This window comes from Gorilla gorilla, chromosome 12 (assembly GCF_029281585.2).
Source record: "Gorilla gorilla gorilla isolate KB3781 chromosome 12, NHGRI_mGorGor1-v2.1_pri, whole genome shotgun sequence".
NCBI lineage: Eukaryota > Metazoa > Chordata > Mammalia > Primates > Hominidae > Gorilla > Gorilla gorilla.
The window spans coordinates 103,247,189-103,270,997 of record NC_073236.2 but is presented as its reverse complement, the minus strand read 5'-3'; the positions used below and the strand labels follow the sequence as shown (position 1 = coordinate 103,270,997).

The 23,809-nt window shown below is 38.7% G+C and overlaps 1 protein-coding gene across 2 annotated transcripts in view; it reads right to left on the bottom strand.

Annotated features, from left to right (window-relative positions):
* The window catches only part of FEZ2 (fasciculation and elongation protein zeta 2), a 46,604-nt gene that overhangs the window by 6,384 nt on the left and 16,411 nt on the right, over positions 1-23,809 (bottom strand). The window contains exons 4-6 of one of the 2 annotated variants that reach the window (XM_031007180.3): positions 22,650-22,791; positions 19,973-20,241; positions 2,154-2,234 (exon numbers count right to left, since the gene is read on the bottom strand). In XM_031007180.3, coding sequence (XP_030863040.2) covers positions 2,154-2,234; positions 19,973-20,241; positions 22,650-22,791 — 492 coding nt within the window. The remainder of the gene's footprint in view (positions 1-2,153; positions 2,235-19,972; positions 20,242-22,649; positions 22,792-23,809) is intronic. The other variant, XM_031007183.3, reaches the window with a different exon arrangement.

Below are 23,809 nucleotides of genomic sequence, written 5' to 3'. Positions count from 1 at the left end.
AAACACAGGTATTGTATGGGAATAAAGTTATCTTACTATCTCAGATGGAGCTCATTTTTTTTTGCCCACCTCTATTTGCTTCATACAAACCTAGTGTCAACAGAAACAACCACCTTTTTGCATTTCAGTTATTGAAAATTTCATAGGACTAAGTCTGAGGATGGTTTACTCAATTTGTTCATTTTTAAAGTGAAGTCTTATCTCACATTCTACTTGCATATTTTTCAACACATTTTAAAAATAGCAATTTAAACTAAAAACATAGTTTTCACAGTTCTGCACAATAAAGTAATTTCCAACAGCAAAATAATTCTGTTTCAGATCATTTTTATTCTGGTTGAACAAGTGGTCCACATATATAACATGACAACTTTGAAAAACACACACTAGCTTCTTTCAGAAGCTAACAAAGACACACTTAAATCGTTTTAGAAATGCGTTGCTATTATTTTAAATTATTGGGTAAGTCATTGTAAACGTTTTTAGGCATTAAAGGAGAAAAGTTAAAGTAGAGAATGGCCTAAGGGGAAATGAATAATGAAAATTAATGTCTGAAATTGAGATAAACTTCCTAGTTCACTACTTGTAAAGGCTCACAAGTAACAGCGCCATGTCTTTTAACTAATCCCATGAAAGCATAATCCATAAATGATTGTCCAGATTTTCCTGTTCTTACCATCCCACCAAAAAAATAGTTCCGTGCATTTCACATATGCTCATATAGAAAGCCAGTGGTTTTTACCTGGAATCTCTTAGCTCCACCCATTATTTAACCTCGTGCCCTAAATCTCAGCTCTGTGGCTAATCCTCACTGAGTGATCTTATCCTGCCCATAATTGAAAAACAGGATAAAGAAAGCTGCTTTACAGTAACTGGATCCCTAAGCCCAGAAAAGTGGTAAAACTGCATAGTTCAATCTTTGAGACACTTAAGTGTCCCACCGTCTTTTTGATGTAGACTTCTTGCAGGTGATGCCCAGTTGTATAATCGAATGTTTCTTTGTAAAGAACAACAACAACAAAAGGCCAGAAATGATGTCCTCCTGGCTTCACTCTGCATGTGTGAGGCAACCTGGAGAGGCACCAGGCAGCTGCGCCCTGGCCCGCTCTCTGGCTACCTGGCTGCATCTTTAGGCCTCCCTGCTGCACTCACAGTTTGGAAGATTCCTTGCCTTCTTGTGAGGTTGAGAGAGGTGAGAGGCACCGGAATGAAAACAAAAATTCAAACATCCCTTCATGGAGCTCACTGAGGAGCTGCAAATGTCAGTGTGAGGCTTCCCTCTTTAACAGGAATGATCTCCCTTCTCGAGAAACACTTAACTACCTGCAGTAAAAACTCCAGGCATTTGATCTAGGCATTCTTTTGCTAAACTTCCTACAAGCTACATTTTGTACACCTTCTTAATCTGCACAGAAGAGCTAACTTAAAGAGTTTTCTTTTTTAAGGTGAAAATTTCATATAGTGAAAGGTAATTTTAAGCATACCCATTAGTGTGAATGTTTCCCATGTTCATGATATTCCTTCAATCATTATACAAAAATGTGAAAAAAAGCAAATTGCTAGATACTTGATTATATATTCATATCTATGTATAATTTTGTATAAATAATGTCGCATGCCTCGTTTGGCAGACAACTGAGTTGGCTGACTATGCAATACACCTTAAAAACACATGAATTTCATTTAAAGGAGGTAAGATACACTCTATACATATTTTTGACCTAGAACTCTAGTCTCAAACATACCGACATCTGGCCTTCTTCCCCCAAAAATGACATCTTGCGACTTAGACTTTTAGAATTAGAGTCACATATTTTAGTTTAGTTATTTTCACAAGCAGATTTTCTACACATGCAATACATTATGTTAAAATGTTAATATCTATTTGTTTAAAACTAAGAGTGAAAAATGGAGCTATAAAACACGTCTTAACAATGCATTTAATCTATTGTCCAATTTGAAAAATGCTTTTTCCTCAAAGGGAAATTCTGTTCATTATCAAGACTATAAATATAATGAACTTTTATAATAAACTTTTATTTCTCTCGTTAAGCAATGGTCTTAGTAAATTAGTAAACTACCAGCTTTCAGGGTCTTCACTTACACAGAAAATGAAAAAGCAGAGAATGAGGAAAATAAGGATAACCGAGCACCTGTTTCTCTCCACCTGAATTTCCAAAGGTGTGGCGGAGGCCATTCTGAATGACATTTGAGATCCCTTCCATGCTGAAGCGCTAACGGCGGCAATATACGGCCCAGAAGAAAAGGACAGAGAAAGAAGTTCAAAGTCTATTAGTAAGAATGTACCATGATGACTTATGTGCCCGAGAGGCAAGCAGTTAGAAAATGCCACTACTCATCCAGATAAAGCACATAAACCCATGCTCTTTTTAAAATGCTGTTGCTTCCATTTCTTTGCAAGTTAAATGCAAAAGCAACTGTTTTTATGCTACTATATTCATGCAGGCATTTTTCTGATGTAGCTAATTGTTCCAATGTAAATGTTGTAAGTTGTACACATATTTGTTCTACACAAAATTTACTGTGTAATTTTTAAGATACTTTTTGATATTATTTACCTACATTTTATCAGAAGTCTGAAAACTTAAGATGAACAGTATGCATATTTTCAGCCTAAGTTTGTATAATTCTACCATCAGTTTGGAGAACATTAACATAACATTTAGCAAATGAAAATGCTGTTACTTGGAGAGCTGATTATTGCTTCCCACTCACTCTTCGGGCCACCTGCCACTGCCTTGGTGCAGAAATGCGAACTAGAAGATGGCATACGCTTCCTGGAGAGCAGAGTGGATCCCATGTGCCAGCCAGGCCCCCAAAAACTTCTCCAAAGACTTTTCCACTCCGTTTCTAGGAAACAATTCTACTTTCTTTCTCCCAGCAACCTCCAAGACTTCCTAGAATTCTTTGTACTGAAAAGGGAGTATTTTTTTCCTGAACAACTTATCTTGATTTGTAACCAGTCTACAATGTCATCAGGCATAGTAAAAAGCGTCTGGTGGCACCTCTATGGCGGCTGAGTCAAAGGAGTGAGATGGATTCTTACAGCATGACTAATTAAGGGGAAAGGCTTCGTGAAAAGGAAGTGAAGGCCTGATTCATTGGATGGTTCCTTCCCCTGGAATTTTATAGAGGAAATTTAAATCAGTAAACACATTTGAGGAGTCAACATAAAGAATATTTTACCAGGCCCCAAGGGGCAGAAGAAAGGAAACCAAGGAAACGGTCATCAAGAAATACATATAGTTTCATCCAGTGGTTCTCAAAGTGTAGTCCAGGGACCCCCTCCCACCCAACTCCTGCCAAGAGGTCCCTGAAATCCTCTCAGGAGTTCAGGAGTTCAAAAATGTTTTCTTAATACTACTAAAATACAAGTTGTCTTTTTTACTCTCATTCTCTCATGACTTACAGTGAAATATTCCAAATGACAGACTGAATGCAGAAGCACATTTGTGAATCTAGCTGTCTTTAATCAAGCCAGATGTTAATGAGATTGACAAAAATGCACAGCAATGATATTTTTTCATGATTTTGTAAAATATTATTTTTCATAAATATATGCTCTTAATAATGAATTTATTTTTGGTATTTTTCATGAATTTATATTTTTAATTTTATCACTTTTAATTTGTAACACAGCAAATATTAAGTTTCTTGGGGTCCTTGATAAATTTTAAGAGTGTAAAGAAGTCTTGATAACAAAAAGCTAAGAAATGCCAACAGGCTGAATCACTGAGGGAGCTATGTGCTTCTGTATCAGTCATGTAACTCTATGGAGTTACTGAAAATCTGAGTTCCAAATTTTACTACCTTACAGGAGACTGTACAAATATGCCTCTCCTCCTAAACCATCCATCTTCCCTACCTAGCCTTTCCCAGATTTGCAAGCCAGTTTTGCTTCAGCAAGAATCAAACGTCTAGTCAAGATACTTTGCTGACTACTCTTCACTTCACTGAAAGCATAACTATTAGCTCTGATGGAGGAGGCTAGTTATAAAACAAAAACCTACAGAAAACTATTTCTGTAAATTTTTCCAACGCTATCATAATTCATTCATATTTTTTAAACAGATTAAAAAATGAGATAACATCTTAGGCTTCAGAGTATATAATAACAATTATGAGAAACTATTCTCAAATAACCAAGTCAGTTTATTTTTTAAATTATTTTCATAAAATATATTTTCTTTCAAATGTGACAAAGAGAAGAGTACTTGTTTTTAAGTACTTAGTCTATATTACCTGGCTCCATTATCTATGGGCATGTTTAAGCTAGATACAAATTCATAAAATCTAAAGCAAGATAAAAAGTTTCAGAATCCACATATCAGGAAACTAAGACACACTTTCTATTTGGAAAGCACATTCCAAAAACACTAGCTTTATTTTCGCAATCAGAAAGCCAATTCCTGTCACTAGAAAAAACAAAAGTTGATGCAGTTTCAATTTCGTAACATGCAGATGTAATTTAGGTTTTCTTTATTAAATGTGTGGTTGCAGACATTACTGAGCCATCTCAACTACTGACAGCCTGACTACTTGTGAAAGATGGCTTTTGTGCCACCAGAATTCTAGGCTTAGGGGAAATTAGTGAAAATGCAATCCCATGGGAAGCCAAGGTAACCTGGAAAAACAAAACTAACAGCTGATGCCAGTGAAAGAAGGTAAAGTAAGGAATGCAGCAGAACCTCTGTCCTTGCTGCTGATGGCTGCTGAGTCAGTGGCTGCAGCTGACAAGACCCTACCGTCCCCAGCTCTTTCACTGGCAATGAACCAGGGAAGCAATGTGCAGCATGTACAGTTCAATTGCCTCTTGATCCACTGGAAAATTACAGAACAAGGAAATCAGAAGGTTCTACAGGAAAAAAAAAAAAAAACTAAAATCTATGTCTGAGAACCTGCCCCTATCAAACGCTTCAGTTGCAATCAACTCCTACCTCCCCAGAAGTCAGGCAGCATCAATACTCTCCCTCCACTGCATTTCCAAACTCTCCCTCTCTACTAGCTCCTTCCTGACAGCAACCCGAAATTCTCAAACCCTCAACCTATTTCCTTTCCCAAGGTTTTCCTGAAACAGCTCTTCCCAACATCATTTATTTAATCTGGAAGACCACAGCCACTTTTCAGATCTCTGAGACATCCAGGAATCCCTCCTCCCTGAACCGCTTCCTTGGATTAAGAGACACCACACTCTCCCAGATTTCCCTCACCCCAACCCTCCTGCTCTCTAGTTGCTTCTTCTAAGAGGGGCTACTTTCTTCACTCATCCCTTAAACGCCAGTGTTCCCTAGGATCTTGTGCCTCTTTCTTGACTCACCTCTCAGATGCTGCTGTGCCTCTGGATTCTGTCCCTATTTAATTATCATGCACCCCCTCTGGGCATTACCACTCAATAGCTTCAGCTTCTGCTTCCATAAATTGATAGCTCCACTTTACTAAGATCAGTAAAGTGCTAAGAACAGAGACTGGCACATGGCAAAGCTCAGTACATGTTAGCGATCTTTACTGTAATTTCCCTGAGCTTCACTCTGCATGTTTAATGGCCAATTGGACATATGTACCTATTGTATGTTTAATGGCCTATTGACAAGCCTATGTTCCTGTCTATATTTAATATCAATATTTCTAAAACTCATACCCAAAACTGAATTCAATGTCCTCTTCCCCACCAAAACACAAACAAAAAAATTTAAAAACCGGTTCCTCCTTCAGCATTTTATTCTCCTCTCTCATTCATTTCCTCTTTCTTTCAAAAAACATCCTGAGCCAGATACCATTCCAGGTATTAGAGATTCAGAGTGAACACATCAGCCAAGGCCCCTCCCACCCTCCTGACCTTACATTCCAGCATAAGGGGGCACAAAAAGCACAACACATAAATGAAGTGAATGCTGCAGATAACTAACACATGCCCTATCCCTAGCTCCAACAAGGCGATTAAAAACTGGATGCCTACTTTCTACTCGGACGTCAGAGAAAAGCTGCCTGAGGAGATGACATCTGAGCTGAAATATGACTTATACACCCATCCTAGATGAGCCACAAAGGACACTGGACAAGGGAGATCTCAGAGAACAAAACCAAAAGCAGCCAACCTGGCCAACTCGGGAGTTCACGCCACAGCTAGTGTGCAGGAGGTCTTGCAATTCTCATTCAATGGGATGGAACACAGCATCTATGGAATATGTCCATTCTCTCCTCCTTTTTATAAGATTTTATTGCAGCAACCCTGTCTTCTCTCCCCCGTTGTGTGCCAATGTGTTGCAATGGCTGGCTTAACTTTCAGACCATAGGTTGACGGAAAAGAGAGACATCCCCTCATTTGCTGGGCTTGAAGCTAGAAGCAGGTACTGCTGACAAGATTTACATACATCCCTTTGGGGAAGGGGCACATGTGCTTTATCTATGCTTGCCCTCGTCAACAATCAATGACCTGACCCTAACTCCTCCCTTCTTTGGTGTCCGAACCAATCAACCTCACCAATATCTCTGAAATTCAACTATTTATATTTCCATCCCTACTTTCACTTCCCTGGCTCAATTCTTACATGAAATGGCTGCAACAGCCTCCTAATTAACTTATCTCCAGTTGCCTCCTTCCAATTAGTTCTCCTTGAAACCACTGAAGTTCTCTTCCAAAACAGACAAACCCAAACATGTAACTACCTGACCTAAAATCCATTTTTGGTTCTCTAAAGCCTTTAAACAAAAACCAGGTGCCTCAGAATGTCGTACGACGCCATCCATTTTCCAGCTTCCACTGTGCAATTTCCATAGCCTCTTCTTGAGTTTCTTGCCCCCTCACCTTCTAGCTTTCACCATAATGAGCAGCCTGCATTTCTCCAGATGTCCCTAACTGTCCCCTCCAAGTGGTGGCACACACCACCCCCTCTGCTGTCTGTGCCTGTTCCCTCCTCCTTCTACCTGACCTCCGGGTGCAACTCAGCCTTCCCAGACCCCTAAACCTAGCTAGGGGCAATAGTAATATATGTCCACCTTGACCACAGAACAGAGCCAGGCTCAGAAAACACTAAAAACGTGGTAGTTGTTTGGAATATAGCAATTATCACACCCTGTACCTAGGTTTCTCCACGTTGACACTACTGACATTTCCAGTCAGATCATTCTTGTCACGGGGGTCAGTGTAGTGGGGTGGGATCTCTACTAGCACCTCCGGTCTCTGTTCACCAGGATGCCAGCAGTACCACCCCCATCCTTCCCCACCCTGCCCAGTTGTGACAACAACAAATGTTTTCAGACATTGACTCATGTCCCATGGGGGGCAAAATTGGCCTGGTTGAGAATCACCACACTAAAGCACATTGGATGGTTCATCATCTCAATCTGCAACCCATGGGCAGCACATTCCTGGAAAACTGAAATTGATTCTACATCCTTAACACCCATGCCAGGGACACAACTGTGGATCAATTAATGTTTGCCTAATAGTAGTATAAGAAAAGTTCAGGAGATTGAGACCATCCTGGCTAACACAGTGAAACACCATCTCTACTAAAAATACAAAAAATTAGCCAGGCGCAGTGGCGGGCACCTGTAGTCCCAGCTACTCGGGAGGCTGAGGCAGGAGAATGGCATGAACCCGGGAGGCGGAGCTTGCAGTGAGCCAAGATCGCGCCACTGCACTCCACCCTGGGCAACAGAGCGAGACTCCATCTCAAAAAAAAAAAAAAAAAAAAAGAAAAGTAATCAAGATATTTTTAATGGGGAGGTAGAGGGCACAAGATCTAAAGAGAAACAATAAAGAAAGAAAAATGAAAATTCTGGTCAGGTTAATTTTTCATAAATTCAACTCAAGTTCTCAAAATCCTTAAGGACAGAAAAAAAAAAATGTCAGATACTTCTTTCATATGCTCCAAAAAGCAAAAACCAGACTTCAGTATGTAGGAGGCATCTGACTGATAGTCAGTGACTTAACCTGCAAAACGCTACAGTGATCATTACCAATACCAGTGGGATACTTCCAGATTTCTGTATGAAACCAGGAATCATAGCTCAGGCAAAAGTCTTAGAATCAAGAAATTTTTAAACGGTCAACTTGGACAGAAAAGTGCTGAATTAGAAATCGAAGATCTGGGTTCTTTCCCAGCTTTGCCACTAATTGTGTGACAGGAGGGCAGTCACTTTACTGCTAAGGCCTGTTTCCTCACCTGTAAAACAGATGATTGAATCATATTAACTTTAGACGTCTTATTTGTAAATCCTACGAGTCTATGAATTAATTCAATCAAAAAGATCCATTATTAAGCAAATTAAAAACACACACATATGCATAGACACACATACACACTCTCCCTCTCTCTATAGGACTAAATAAATGAGTGCTCCAGAATGGCAGAACTGCACAGCCAAATGATACATTCAGAGTCCAGTGGCTTCATTTTCTTATGAGGAAATGACTACATTCTGAAGGGAGAGACAGGTCTTAGGCATCTTTCCATCCCCGCAGCTTGCATAGTGCCTGGGCCATAGCAGGCATTTTTAAACGTCTCATAAGCTGAGGTTGTGACACTCCTAAGAACCCAGAACCCAAGAGACTTAGAGCCTGTGATCGTTTCACCATATCATGAGGTGTCTTGACTTCTTGCAGGAGAGAAAGAAAAAAAAAAGCCCAAAATAAGTGGAGTATGAACAGAATAAAGATGACAGGACAGAATCAAGTTATTTTTCAGAAGAGTGAACAACGGAGTTCTGGAAAAGTCCACTGAAGAATCTAGTCTAGGAAAGTAAGATGAGATTAATGAAATAATCTTGTTGGCGTGGTTTGTAAAACATAAAACAATGGAGCGACTAAGAAATCTCAAACCCCGGCCAGGCACGGAGGCTCACGCCTGTAATCCCAGCACTTTGGGAGGCTGAGGTAGGTGGATCACCTGACATCAGGAGTTCGAGACCAGCCTGGCCAAACTGGTGAACCCTCATCTCTACTAAAAGTACAAAAATTAGCCAGACGTGGTGGCGGGTGCCTGTAATCCCAGCTACTCGAGAGGCTCAGGCAGGAGAATCACTTGAACCTGGGAGGCGGAGGTTGCAGTGAGCCAAGACCGCACCATTGCACTCCAGCCTGGGCAATAGAGCGAGACTCTATCTCAAAAAAAAAAAAAAGAAATCTCAAACCCCTAGCTAGGATAATCAAAGAGTAGCAAGCAGGAGATCAGTGAACTAGAAGGATAAAGGAAAAGAGAGACCAGGGCAGTGAGACCAGGAAGAAACAGGAAACGAGCTGTGTAGAGCATACTGTGCATTCTGTTTTATAGCTGCCCTGTAAATTCCAAAAAATAATACACTCTTTTGGAAGGCAAAATGAATTTTAAAAAGATAAAACCTCAGAGGCAGGTTAAATATACTTTTTAGTAAACGTCACCTCATTTAGAAACACTACATTTACAACCTTGAGAGCAGATGCGGTATTATTAGGTGCTTATGGTGCTTAACTGGGCCAGAGGGAAGATTTTCTCTATGCTTAAATTTTATAAGTAGGAGGACAAGGAAAGGGAGAGACAGAAGGGGTAGGGGAGGAGGGAGACAGAGTGGGAGGGGGAAGGGAGGGAAGCATTTCTTTGTTAACATTTCTCAAGGTTAAAGTACCAAAGACATATCAAAGCGCCAACAGAACTAAGTCTCAGGGTTATGAATGCTGAATGAAATGAAGGACATTAAAGATTTGTTACTAAATAAATAAGTAAATAATTTTTTAAAAGAAAAAACAATTTGTTACGGTTTAATTTAAATAACAGCAATAACGCAGTATATCAGAAAACCCAATCCTCCCTCCATTTAATCTACCATTTCCAAGTTTGAAATAAAGAATCCAAGTGTTCAAATTCAAAGTGAAGAACTGGTGAAAATTCTGAATCTGAAGTTATTTTGTAATTGATTCATCCATTTCCCACTACGTCTTTAGGAAGGAGTTAATAGTGCTATAAAATGCCCCCTCTCAGAATGGAATTTTTGATAGGAGCCCATTTGTGAGCAGGGAAATGATTAAGCATTACAGTATTTACTTTATTGTTGCCCTCACTACTGACAAATGCCAAAGTAATGTGGCAAGGACGGAGGAAGAGGGTATTCAATACACAGCTTCAACACCAGTATTTACGCTGAGAATACTCACCACTGCCTCGTGGTTGTTTCCTTCCCTGGCATAAGTACGTATTGAAAGTCTCAAAATCAGTCCTTATCTGGAAACTTTTCTCAGACAAAACCAGTAGCAACAATGTATAAATAGGATATAGATTTATAAAAATTCACCAAAATCTGAAAGACAAAGAAATGGGCCAAGATCCCCAAGGCCCATTTACAACATCCTTGCAAAGCTCAGAAAACGAAAATTCAAGCCAAGGATCCTTCTATCCACCTCTAAATAACTCCACATCCTCATTCCAATGCATGCTGGTTCTGTGAGCTAAGGTCCCTGTTAAGCTTTTGTCTACTCATTTATGAAATGGAAATAATAACAATAATACCTTCTTTATAGAGTTGTTGTGAAGGTTACATGGAATAATCCATGCAAGTACCTAGCAAAGTGCTCAGCAAATATCAATATTCAAAAAAGTACTGGCTACAATTCCTGAAAATAAAAAGGATAGAATAATATTTTAGACACAACTCCCAAAGAGAAATAACCACACCTTTCTACTTTTCTCCAGAACAGCAAAAACAGCATTTCAAGTTCTTCTAATATAAATAAAATTGCAGCTGAGAAAAAATAAATCCCCGATTATAGTTCCTAGCTGATAGGACTGAAAACAACATAAAGAGACATTACTATCTATGACTAAGCACAGAATCAGCAAAAAAGCTTAAACAGAAAACAAGTTAACACTTAAATAATTCGGTCTTTCTGAACAATAAAAAGAAAAGAGCTAGAGAACACTATGCTACATAAAAGTGAACAAGAATCAGATACAGTGCTGCAGTTCGTTAGTTCTTCTCTGGTATCTTAAATATATCAGCTTATTCTACACACAGCATATTCACCAGTTCAACCAACTTCACAGAAAGCAACATCCAAGACAGGGAAAAGCAAGACAACAAAGGGCTCAGGAAATTTACACTATTTCTGCTATCAAACTTGTTTCTCAGCCTCACCTGACACCAACTGGTACAGATTTCTAACTGGCCAGGAAATCATTTTAAAATCTCAATATCAAAGCTCAATGTCAGAAAAAAGGTTTGAAAAAGCAATCAAGGAATGCTTTTCATCTATTTCTGACTCTTACTCTAATCTACTCTTACTTCATTAATATTCTTTATACTCAGGAGGTTCAAATGAAAGCAAAATGAAAACATAATTATTGTTCCTTATAAATCACGTCATTTTCAATAGCTTGAATATGATTTTCAAACATTAATTTATAAAACAGTAGGTTTAATTTTTAATAAATTAAAATAATCAAAATGAGGAAACAAGTGTAAAAAATTTAGAGTAAAAATATTCAAATAGTTAAGATATTATTTACGATGTAAAAGTAATATCTTGTTTTAATACTTCAAATAATTTTAATGTGAATTATAAAGCAGTTATAAAAGCAAATTCTACCAAAACTTTTTTTTAAAAAAACAGATCTAAGTAAATTAGAAAATCTACATTATACCAAAGCAGATACACACTTGAAAATCTTCAATATTAAACACCTGTTATATAAGTTTATTTTTATGGCAGAAAAAAATATAATACAAAGATCTTCAAAATTAGCATTAAATAATTTAATTTTTATCTTTGAAGATCTTTTTAAAATTTTTTATGTAACAATATTAATGTGGAAACTAATTATTGCCAAATATTTTCAAAACCACTAAAACTAGAATATAATAATTGATCCTGGCAATTTTAGAAATTCCTTCCTGAAACATAAATACTCTAAGTACAGTCATGTGCTGCTTAAAAATGAGGATACATTCTAAGAAATGAGTCAGGCAACTTTGTCATATAGACCATGACAGAGTGTACTTACACAAACCTACATAATTGTATAGCCTACTCCATACTTAGGCTACATGGTATAGTCTACTGCTCCTAGGCTACAAACCTATATAGCCTGTTACTGTACTGAATAATGTAGACAACAGTAACACAATGGTAAGTACTTGTGTATCTAAATATAGATAAACATAGAAAAAGTACAGTAAAAATACAGCATTATAATCCTGACTCCATCATCTATCTATACGCAGTCCATGACTGACTGAAATATCACTACGTGGCACAAGACTGTATACAAGAAGAATACAATTTCCTGGCATATTACAGCTTTTATGTGAACTTGTTTATATTAACAATGACCTAACACATAAAGAAGTCAAGAATGGACTCCTGATTTTTACTACATTAACTGATGGATCATGAAAGTTCACTATTACCAGCCTACCACCAAAAACCATTGCAGAAAACAAAGAGTAGATGATAAAAACACATCAAAAACTGATAATGACATATATTTCTCTAGGTAATATTATTTTTCATAAAACAAATTTGTTCCACATCTAAAGTAATTCATAATTCATAGGTTTGAATTATTAAAATAATACCCATTATATATTCAAGTTTCTCTCCACCCTACAATGACCTTCTATCATGCTAATAGTAATTTTTAGTAAATGCTTTGCACTAAAGAAAATGCAGCAAGATACTATCAAATATCACCAACAAATTATTGTTAAAATGTGTCAATATTTACATTCAAGAATGTATATCAGAGCCGGGCACAGTTGCTCACGCCTGTAATCCCAGCACTTTGGGAGGCCGAGGTGGGCGGATCGCTTGAGGCCAGAAATTCAAGACCATCCTGGCCAACTTGGTGAAACCCCATCTCTACTAAAACAAATTAGCCGAGTGTGCTGGCGGGCGCCTGTCATCCCAGCTACTCAGGAGGCTGAGGCAGAAGAACCGCTTGAACCCAGGAGGTAGAGGCTGCAGTGGGCCCAGATGGCACCACTGCACTCCAGCCTGGGCAATAGAGCAAGACCCTGTCTCAAAAAAAAAAAAATGTATATCAGGTAGAATTTAGTATCTCAAGCACCACTGCTTAGATAAAGGGGAAAAAGGCTGGGCACTGTGGCTCACTCCTATAATCCCAGCACTTTGGGAGGCCAAGGCAGGTGGATCATCTGAGATCAGGAGTTCAAGACAAGCCTGGCCAACATGGTGAAACCCCATCTCTACTAAAAAAAAAAAAATACAAAAGTTAGCCGGGCGGGGTGGACCACACTTGTAATCGCAGCTACTCGGGAGGCTGAGGCAGGAGAATCGCTGGAACCGGGGATGCGGAGGTTGCAGTGAGCCGAGATCGCGCGCCTGCACTCCAGCACGAGCGGCTGAGTGAGACTCCGTCTCAGAAAAAAAAAAAAAAAAAAAAAGATAAAGGGGAAAAAAACTCACGCCTTTTCCACTTCTCCTCTAACCTTCTTTTAAAACCACATTTTATCACTGTGTGTAATACAACATTTTTATTCCTTTTGTTTGTCTCCATATTTAGAGAACACTGGTCTACCTGCTCACTCTCTTTACCTAGCTACCGGGATTCAGACACACACAGCACAGAGGTCTGCTGTTAGGCAAGAAGCTGCCACACGTAGCTTGGAGATTGGCTGGCCAAGGTGTCACTATCACTCAGGCTGCTGCTGAAGGGGCCCCAAGAAAAGGAACAATTCAACATAATCTCAAGATAAAACAAAGTAACCTTTTAAATACAAACTTTAGACACATTACAGTACTCTTTTTATCTATGCAAACTCACTTAACTGAGTGGAGTTCATAACTTTTTGTTCTACTTTTTAATTTTACTAAGTCTAAATCAGAGATTGGCAAACTTTTTCTGTAAAGAGCCAGGCATTAATTATTTTAGGCTTTGTAAGCCACACAGTCTCTACGGCAACCACTCAACTCTGTCCATATAGCCCCAAAGCTGCTACAGATGATATATAAATGAATGAACATAGCTGTGTTCCAGTAAAACTGTATTCATAAAACAGGTGAAGAGTTGATTTAGCCCTTGGACAGTAGTCTGCCTTGACAATCCCTGGTCTAAATCATCTGAGCAAATGTGCTGTTAAAAAATTCCAAATTAAAAAGAAGGGGGGAAAAAGCCAGGTCCATGTTGTTTTAAACAGAAGCCCCAAACAAAGGCTATCAATCATATAATAACATGAGCTGAGTCACAGAAACGGAGCAATGTATCTGTGAAAGAAAATATATACAAGAAAGAGTGTATATCATCTAAGCCCTAGCTCTCCCCCATCCTTCAGCAATTCTCTCCCTAACCCCCGAAAAGCAATAAATTAGGGTAATGTGATTCTTTTTACAGTTTTTTCTTTTCTCTACTACCATTAGTCACCGATTGCTAATATCCCAAAAGTTGTCAGTATAAACTTTTTCAGGGTTGACTGGCGCAGTTATGCATTTTTGATGGTGGAGTGTAACACAGTAGAAATTCTCTCTTCAAAGTTCAATGTCATTATGGCAAACAGAAAAGACTATCGATTCCTATCTTCTCAACAAGACTTAGCATAAACAACCTTATATGTGACATTCAATTCAAAGATTTGTTACTAGATACTCAGAGAGTAACTATTCCATTTTCATACATATAAGTTTACTAAGTTATGATGCTAAGCAGGTAGGCCATAATGCCCAGACAACTGCAGATAACACTAGATGAATAGCAACTACTAAATTACAACATAACCTGGTGTTGTTCAACCTATTCTTGTATTCATGAGAACTGCTACTGAAATTCAATGACCTGTGAATGTTTGATATAACAGAAGCCTGGCTCCCCCAATAAAAATCCCCAATAGAACAATAATAATTCAAATACTACAAATCTAAATCCTCCAGGATTCAATCTCCTGTACACTGAAGTTTCAATTCAACAAACATGCATTAAGTGATGTGCGAAGAACAAGAAATTAGGTGAGGTGCTGGGAAAGCAGTATGAATGAGCCTTTAAAGAGCTTGCACTCTGTTAGAAGAGAGGTTTAAGCCAATGACTACAACACAGTGTGGTACTTCAATATCAAAAGTATGTGTACCCTCACTAATAAATATTAAAACATCTCATAACAGGCATATAAACATAATAGGCAACTCATAAAAGAATACAAATGGTCAATAGATCAAACCCATTGTTTGCCTATGCAGTGTATATTCAAAAGCTCTTAATATCTACTGTTGGCGGGAGGTGTGGGAAAATGGTCACTCTTACGCTCTACTGGGCTACACTTCTACAGAATAATTTGAAAAGCTGGTCATTTAAAGCCATTTAAAACTCTATATTCTTTGACTTGGAAATTCTATCGGTTTCAGTGAGTGGATAAACTAGTTTTGCTAACCAAAAGAAAATAATTCAGTTTTAGGAAAATGGTAACTTTGGTTTAATAGTATAAATTTCAGACTCCTACAAGATATCCAAAGGGAATTGTCTAGTAGGCAGTTGGACATATATAACAATTAGCATTTACTCATGGTGTTTGCTATGTTTGCTAATCTTATATACATTATTTCATTTAATCTCTCCAAAATTCAAAGCTGTATGTACAACGAAGATTCAAACACAGCTCTTAACCCAAAGCTCTTAGTCAATATTCTATTGTCTTAGACAATATTCATTGTCCATGGGTTTGACACCTGGCAGAAAGATCCAATATAGAAATACATATTTGCAAGTTTATCTTTCCTTCACTCATTCATTCAGCAGAAATTTATTAGGTACCTAAGGCTGGATCTACGAATACCAAGAAAGTAAAGTTAAATTTCTTATCCTTAGGGACATAAAACAGAGATAGGCATGAAAACAAAAAATTGCAGTATGATACAACAGTGGTAACACAAATACTAAAGAGGAATAACACTAACCCCTCTAAAAAGAGAGAGTAGTCAACTCTGCATCGGACACAGAGTCATCAAGGAAGGTTCTAAGAAAGGAAGACAATGCTTGGCCATGATTTTAAAGGATGAGTGAGAAAAAAAAAATCCCCCAAGTGGACAGAAGCAGCAGGTAAGGAATTTGATTCCAGAAGAAGAGCATTGAATATAAAGAAGTGTCACCCAAAACAGCATGGTCAGCACAAAGAAATACATGTAGGTCACCATAGTGATAAATAGACAGCGCCCTTTAACCACTCTCTAACCCCCATCCTCTGCTCCTCCAGATGCTGCAAAAAAGGACAGAGGAAATATAAAGCCTGCCACTCTCTTGAGTTGCACTTCCCAAAGAGGTCCACTCCTCTAACCTCCTCTTCAAATGGAGAATTGGAAAGGGACTAGGCAGGCTCCCTTGTCAATGAGGAGAAGCAGTGGTGTAGTGACACTCTCCAAAACAGCTTCCCAACAGCATCACCATCTACCACCTCGCCCAGCCTTTGGTTTTCTTCATGGCCTTTATTTACTACTAAAATTCCATCATCTATTCATTTTTTCCTTGTTTATTGCCTTTCTCCGTCATTAGACTATAAGCTCCAGGAAGGCATGGGATGGGCCTCATCTATTCTATTCTATTCGCCACTGTGGTTTTTCTGTTTTTTGTTTTTTGTTTGAGACAGGGTCAGGCTGTAAGTGGAGTGGTGTGACCATAGCCCACTGCAGCCTCAACCTCCTGGGCTCAAGCAATCCTCTCGCCTCAGACTCCCAAGTAGTTGGGACTACAGGTGTATGCCACCACACCTGGCTAATTTTATAATTTTTATTTTGTAAAGACAAGGTCTCACTATATTGCCCAGTCTGGCCTCAAACTCCTGGGCTCAAGGAATCCTCCCACCTCAGCCTCTCAAAGACCTAGAATTACCATCATGAGTCATCCTGCCCACTGTATCTTGAAGAACACCTGCCACAGGAAGGCACTCCACAAATCCTTGCTGAATGAATGAATATTGTTTCATCTTACCCAACATACAGCATTATGGTTATTTTAAACCAAAAACTCCAATCAAAATCATATTTCACTTTTATAAGATAATACTTTCTGTAACATTTCACATATTTTCATGGTCTAATGAAATTTTCCAATGCTCTAAATAGCATCCCTATGCCCTCTATTTTTTTTTCACCACAACAAATATTTAAAACAAAATCTGTCTCCAAGTTTAACTATGCTCTATACCCACTCCAATATTTCATTAGAGTATCTTTGGACCAAAGAGAACAAGGTAACAATTTTAGATAAAGTGGTATGCCAACTACAAATTGATGTACTGCTTCAGTGAAACATACATGAAGAAAAATGGAAGCTATTCTATACTTAATGAAAAACTTCAAGTCCTGCTAATAAAACAAAAATATCTCAGGCAGGAAAAAAAAAAAAAAGGGACTGATGTTATTGGAAAAACAGGTAACATATGACAATTCTAAGGAGGTCACCATTTTTTAGGAATTGGTATCACTGATAATAGCAAACTCATAGAGACCAGGTCTTGCCAAGACTGCACGTGATATAAAATGCTTGGTAAAATGTTTGGCAAGCTCCTGGAATCTGTTTATCCAACTGCCTATTTCACCTTGGGTTTCTTTTGAGCAACCTACCACTATTTTCAGAATCACACTTCCAGCCTACTTGTGTCACAGATAGGATGGTCTTTCCCTGGCATTTTAGGCTTTTTATTTTTTTTTTTTTTTTTTTTTTTTTTGAGACAGAGTCTCGTTCTGTTGCCCGGGCTGGAGTACAGTGGAGCAATCTTGGCTCGCTGCAACCTCCACCTCCTGGGTTCAAGCGATTCTCATGCCTCAGCCTCCCAAGTAGCTGGGATTACAGGCATGCGCCACCACGCTCAACTAATTTTTGTATTTTTTAGTAGAGACGGAGTTTCACCATGTTGGCCAGGCTGGTCTTGAACTCCTGACGTCAGGTGATCCGCCCACCTTGGCCTCCCAAAGTGCTGGGATTACAGGCGTGAGCCACCGCACCCGGCCGCATTTTAGGCTTTAAAAGGATACAGGAAACTAGTACTACAAGCTTAGCCGTGCCATTACTGAACTGACTAAAATTTTTGACACAAATTGTAAATCAGGCAAAATGCAACTTCAAAAGTTCAAATATTATGAAAAATATTTACTGTTACTATGAATCTATTTCAAGACCAATGAAGGCTGAAGTAAGACCTAACTGTTGCCTTGCCAAATCCATTTCTCAATATAAATGCCATGTAAAATTACACAATAGATTTACTCTAACCCTTTTTACATGGGAGTTACAAAACGAAGCCTTTAAACCCCTCTCGGGATAAATTTACTTTTCTCAGCCAAGTGTTAACAGCAATAAATGGAGGATTTACATGTAATCCCTAAAAGCAAATAGGCAGAAATTACCAACCATGCTATGACTTTTTAACTAAGCATTTTATTTAATCTCACTTGCATAACAGGGCAATTTAAAGGGTGCCAGTTCTAAAAATATGAGATGCAAATGCAAAATAGTGTCCCTAATATTTTAAAGCAAATTTTCTAGGATTGTATATTCAAACAAATGTGGGTTGGTTTTGGGTTTTCTTCAGAGTACTCACTAGGAATAACTAAATAAACACCTGTTCAATCAATACTGCCATTTCTTAAAAATAATAGATATCTGAGAATTTTTTTCAAAGTCAATGCATAAGCAATGTCCTTTTTTTTTTTTTTTGAGATGGAGTTTCGCTCTTGTTGCCCAGGCTGGAGGGCAATGGCGCGATCTTGGCTCACCACAACCTCCGCCTCCTGGGTTCAAGCAATTCTCCTGCCTCAGCCTCCAGAGTAGCTGGAATTACAGGCATGCAGCATCACGCCCGGCTAATTTTATATTTTTAGTAGAGACGGGGTTTCTCCATGTTGAGGCTGGTCTCAAACTCCTGACCTCAGGTGATCAGCCCACCTCGGCCTCCCAAAGTGCTGGGATTACAGGCGTAAGCCACCGTGCCCGGCCACGATGTCCTTTCAAAATAGATACAAATGAACATTACACTAAAAAAAATGGATTTATTCATAGGCTAATTACAGCATAATAAATGAGCTATATGGTAAGACTCTTTTTGTGTTAGCTGCTCATTGGTGGCCCACCATCCTAGAACTGTATTTCCAGGATTCCATCAGCATCTGCTTAATGAGATCTATTTCTCTGCTAAGTATTCTTTAGATAAATAAATCAGACTTTATCAAAAACAGAACTCATATTATTGCAAGCCATAATAGCTAGTTTGTGATTTGTAAGACCATGTTATTGATATCACAAATTAAAAAGAGATGTTCCATTTAGGAAAAGAGATCCCTTTACCCAACCATCATACTCTAAAAATAAAACCAACATTTCTTCACACACAAACAAAATCAAGGTGGGAATACACAAGACTTCAACACAAAAAAATCTTATCAAAGGGTCAGCGTTTCAGATGTTCTAAACTTGTTTTCACCAGTCAGAAATAGTCTAGTCTGCCAAATACTAGGCCACATGGCTGATGTCACTTACCTTCTTGTATTCCAACCTCACTGAAAAATCAGGAGGAACCTGTTTACAAACAATTTGTGCCTTGAGCAGAGTTCTGCTACCTCTAAATAAACCCCTTCTAATTTCTTATCACACAACTCATAAGAGTTCAGCAAAAATAAGAAAAAAACTACTAGCCAAATATACATAACCACTCTTCACATTTTGATGTGGTAAAAATGGTCACTTGCTAAAGCTTCTTTTCTTCAAGACATTCTCCTTTTTTGCCCCCTCTTCCTTCCACTTACTTCCTTGCTAAACATTTCAGTATTATTCAGATAACCAGCACACCCTAGTCAAGAAAACGACTTTCTGAAGAAGCTGAGCACAGTGGTATTCTGGAATAAAATCCCACTGGGCTCTGATTAGAAGTGTTAACACTCCTGCCCATGTACAACCTGTTGCACCTGCCACCAGCCCCGAAGGCTGGGACTACCACAGAACCTGTTTCCAGTGTTCGACGCCTCCTGCAAAACATCACTTACTGTGCCGGGCATATGACTTCTCTCATTCTTCCCATTCTGAGAGCTGCCATTTTTTAGTTTCTTTTTCTTTTTTGCTGTTTCTTTGTGCTCTTTCTGTTTGTTTTGCACTTCAATAAGAACAGAAATAAAGCTGTTTTTCACTTCCTTTTCAAACTCCAGTTCATCTCGTAAAGCCAACTGCTGCACCAGCTCCTCAGAGTACTCCTTAATGGCAGTCTCAATTTCTTCCAGGATTTCATTTAACTCAGACACTGAGAGCCTTTTCACTCCTGTGACCAAAAACAAAATACAGCAGATATTAACACAAAAACATTTCAAGGAAGCAAAACAGAGTAGTCACTAGGAATGACTAAATAAACATCTATGTAATCAATGCCAAAGAGCAAAAATCATATTCCAAGCAATTAAATTGACTGTGTGTGATCTTCTCAGAATTCTACAACTTCTGGAGATCAGATCTGAGTAGAGGTAAGTGGGCAGGTGAGTCACTTCTCAGCTTGCTGGCAAGAAAGTCTAACAAAAGTTTTTACTTGTGCAAATGAATCATTGCATGAATAATACTTCAGTCAAGACTGTGAAGGCTTGTACATGGAAAAGAACAAACACAAAAGCCGAGGGAAAGTACAGAATCCACCTGCTGACAAAAAACTGCAAGCCGTTCAGCAGGGTTCTGGGATATCTCTGAATAGGAAAGGAGTTGATCTGAAAGAATTAAACTAAATATACACTTAATTACATACATCCTGATCTGTGAATTTTGTTGAAATTGGTGATATGGTTTGTATCTGTGTCCCCACCCAAATCTCATACTGAAATGTGATGTTGGAGGTGGGGCTTGGTGGGAGGTCACTGGATCATGAGGGCAATTTCTAACAGTTAAGTACCATCCCCCTGGTGCTGTTCTCATGACAGAGTTCTTATGAGACCTGGTTGTTTAAAAGTGTGTGGCACTCCCCCCGGCCCCCTTCCTCCTGCTCCAGCTCTGCCTCCCACCAGGAGTAAAAGCTCCCTGAGGCCCCCCCAAGAAGCAGATGCTGCCAGGCTTCCTGTATAGCCTGTGGAACCATTAGCCAATTAAATCTCTTTTCGTATAAATTACCCATTTTCAGGCATTTTATAGCAGTGCAAGAATGGACTAAAAAAACTGGGAAGACAAAAGGGAACAATATTCCCTGAAACCCCATTTCAGTCTTTTCTCAGCACTTCTGCCCCTTGTGACATATAGGACACTGTTAAAGTCCCAACCCACAGGGCCTCAGAATGTGGAGAGGGGGTCTTTAAAGAGGTAAATTAAGGTTAAATGAGGGCATCAGGATAGGCCCTAACCCAATATGACTGGTATTCTTATAAAATAGGGTGATCAGGACACAGAAGAAAGACCACGTGAAGACATAGGGAAAAGGCAGCCATCTGCATGTCAAGGAGAGAGGCCTCTGAAAAAAACCAAACCTGCCAACACCTTGATCTCAGACTTCTGGCCTCCAGAACTATAAGAATATAAATTCCCGTTGTTTAAGCCACCCACTCTGTGGTACTTTGTTCTGGCAGCCCTAGCAAACCAATACAGATTTTAGTATCTGTATCAGGTATCAGGACTGTATTTGGGAGTCAGGACCTTAACACTGTTTAGCCCATATCTACAGGAGCATGGCCAAATCAGACCATCTGAAAGAATTTGGTCTGTCTGACCATCTGCATGTTGAAGCCATACAACCCAAAGGTCTTTAGGTAACTAAGCTTTGGACTGGCCACGCCATAAAGATAAAACTAGGTGACAACACGAGCTGAGCAGATACAGACCCCATCAGTGCCTATTCAAGGAGGGGACCAGTCATATGGCAATGATTAGATACACACCTTCCAACCAGCCTCAGGCTATTCACAGGCTGGTTACATTTATTCAGAAATTTTTCATGAAAATCAACTGTAGAGTTTCTAGAGTTCATTATTCTCACATATGTCAAACAGATCCATGGTTCCCAAAATTCTTCATAGTAACACGCAAGACTATTTGTACAAACAGGAATTGCATTTGACAAATAATTACTGAATATCTATTCTACACTTCAAATATGATGGGGTTTATTATAGACTCAATTGTGTCCTCCCCAAAATTCATGTGTTGAAGTCCTAACCCCAAGTACCTCAGAATGTTACAGTATTTGGAGATATGGTCTTTAAAGAGGTAATTACATTAAAATAAGGTCATTAGGATAGACCCTAATCCAATATGATTGCTGTCCTTATAAGAGGAAATTTGGGGCCAGGCAATGGTGGCTCACGCCTGTAATTGCAGCACTTTGGGAGGCTAAGGCGGGCGGATCATGAGGTCAGGAGTTCGAGACCAGCCTGGCCAACATGATGAAACCCCGTCTCTACTAAAAATATAAAAATTAGCCTGGCGTGGTGGCGGGCACCTGTAATCCTAGCTACTTGGGAGGCTGAGGCAGAATTGCTTGAACCCAGGAGGCACAGGTTGCAGTGAGCTGAAATCATGCCACTTCATTCCAGCTTGGGCCAAAAAGTGAAATCCCGTCTCAACAACAACAAAAACGTAAATTTGGACACAGACACAAACAGAAGGAGGATGAAATCAAAGCTTTCTGGAGATGATCATACTATACATTTGATACAGACAAAAAGCACAGAAATCATTGATTTCAGCAGGCTCCCTTACTCTCTTCATAACTGCCGGTACTAGACCTCTTAAGAGTTTGAATTTCCTGGGAAAGCATTGAAAGCCGATCTGACTGTGTAGGGGTTTCATCATCTTCTGGGTCCGGTGATTCCTGCATCATTTCTTCAATTTCTTCAATAACCTTCGAAAACACACATACCACTGTTAATCAAATATACAAAAGGAAAATGATCTATCTGGAACACGGTGCTCACCTAAGGCACCCAGAGCAGAAATGCACTGAATTCTCCATTAACCAATGGTGTTCAGGTGTGGATGCTCCAAATAATCAAAATTTTGACTGTAGGAGTGAACATGGTTTATCAAGAAAAAATTACAATATACTAAACACAAACCTAAATAGAATTGGATTTACTACGTCCATCATGATTCAGAAGGCCCTAACATGTCTTGCAAACTCTAGGTAATCGTGCTACAAACACATAATAATTTACTTCAGACACACCAGAGCTAGATCATAGAGTAATTGTTAGAAGAAAGCAAATAACAGAAAATTTACCACAGACATACAAGTGCTCAATTTAAAGGTATCTCATCAAAAATTCTGACATAAAATTTATAAAATAGCACAAAAAAAAGTATATATAAATGGGAAATTACCTCTATGACAGCAAAATATTCTTTCAACAGCAGAAAAATAATTTTATATATTAATTCAACGAAAAAAAAGGGATTTTTTAAATTACTCAAAAAGTAGAAGTCCAAAGAGAAAAATGCTGTGAAAAGCAGAAAAACTTCAGAAATACATTTGACTTTAAACAATGATCTACTGTCTAGTGCAGTGCTGCTCAAATCTTACAACAGTATCTTGCCCTTTTCCAGATTCTAAAAGTTGAGAAGGATATAGAACTCAGCGAAAATGTAAAGGAAACCCAGGAAAATTACTCAATAGTTAGAAAAAAGGACCTAAAGTTAAAAAAAAAAATTAAACACAATTAAATGAAGGAATAAGACATCATGAGCATATTTCCATGCTTTATGAATTAACAAGCTTAACAAGTAAGATTTCCACCAAGGAAAAACAAAGGCAAATCTGAAGGAGATGGGATTATGTTAATTATAAGAAGAGTCTCCAAAACAGGAAATATAATATGGTACAATGAGCCACTCAAGGATCCTACAGAATCTGTTATTCTAAC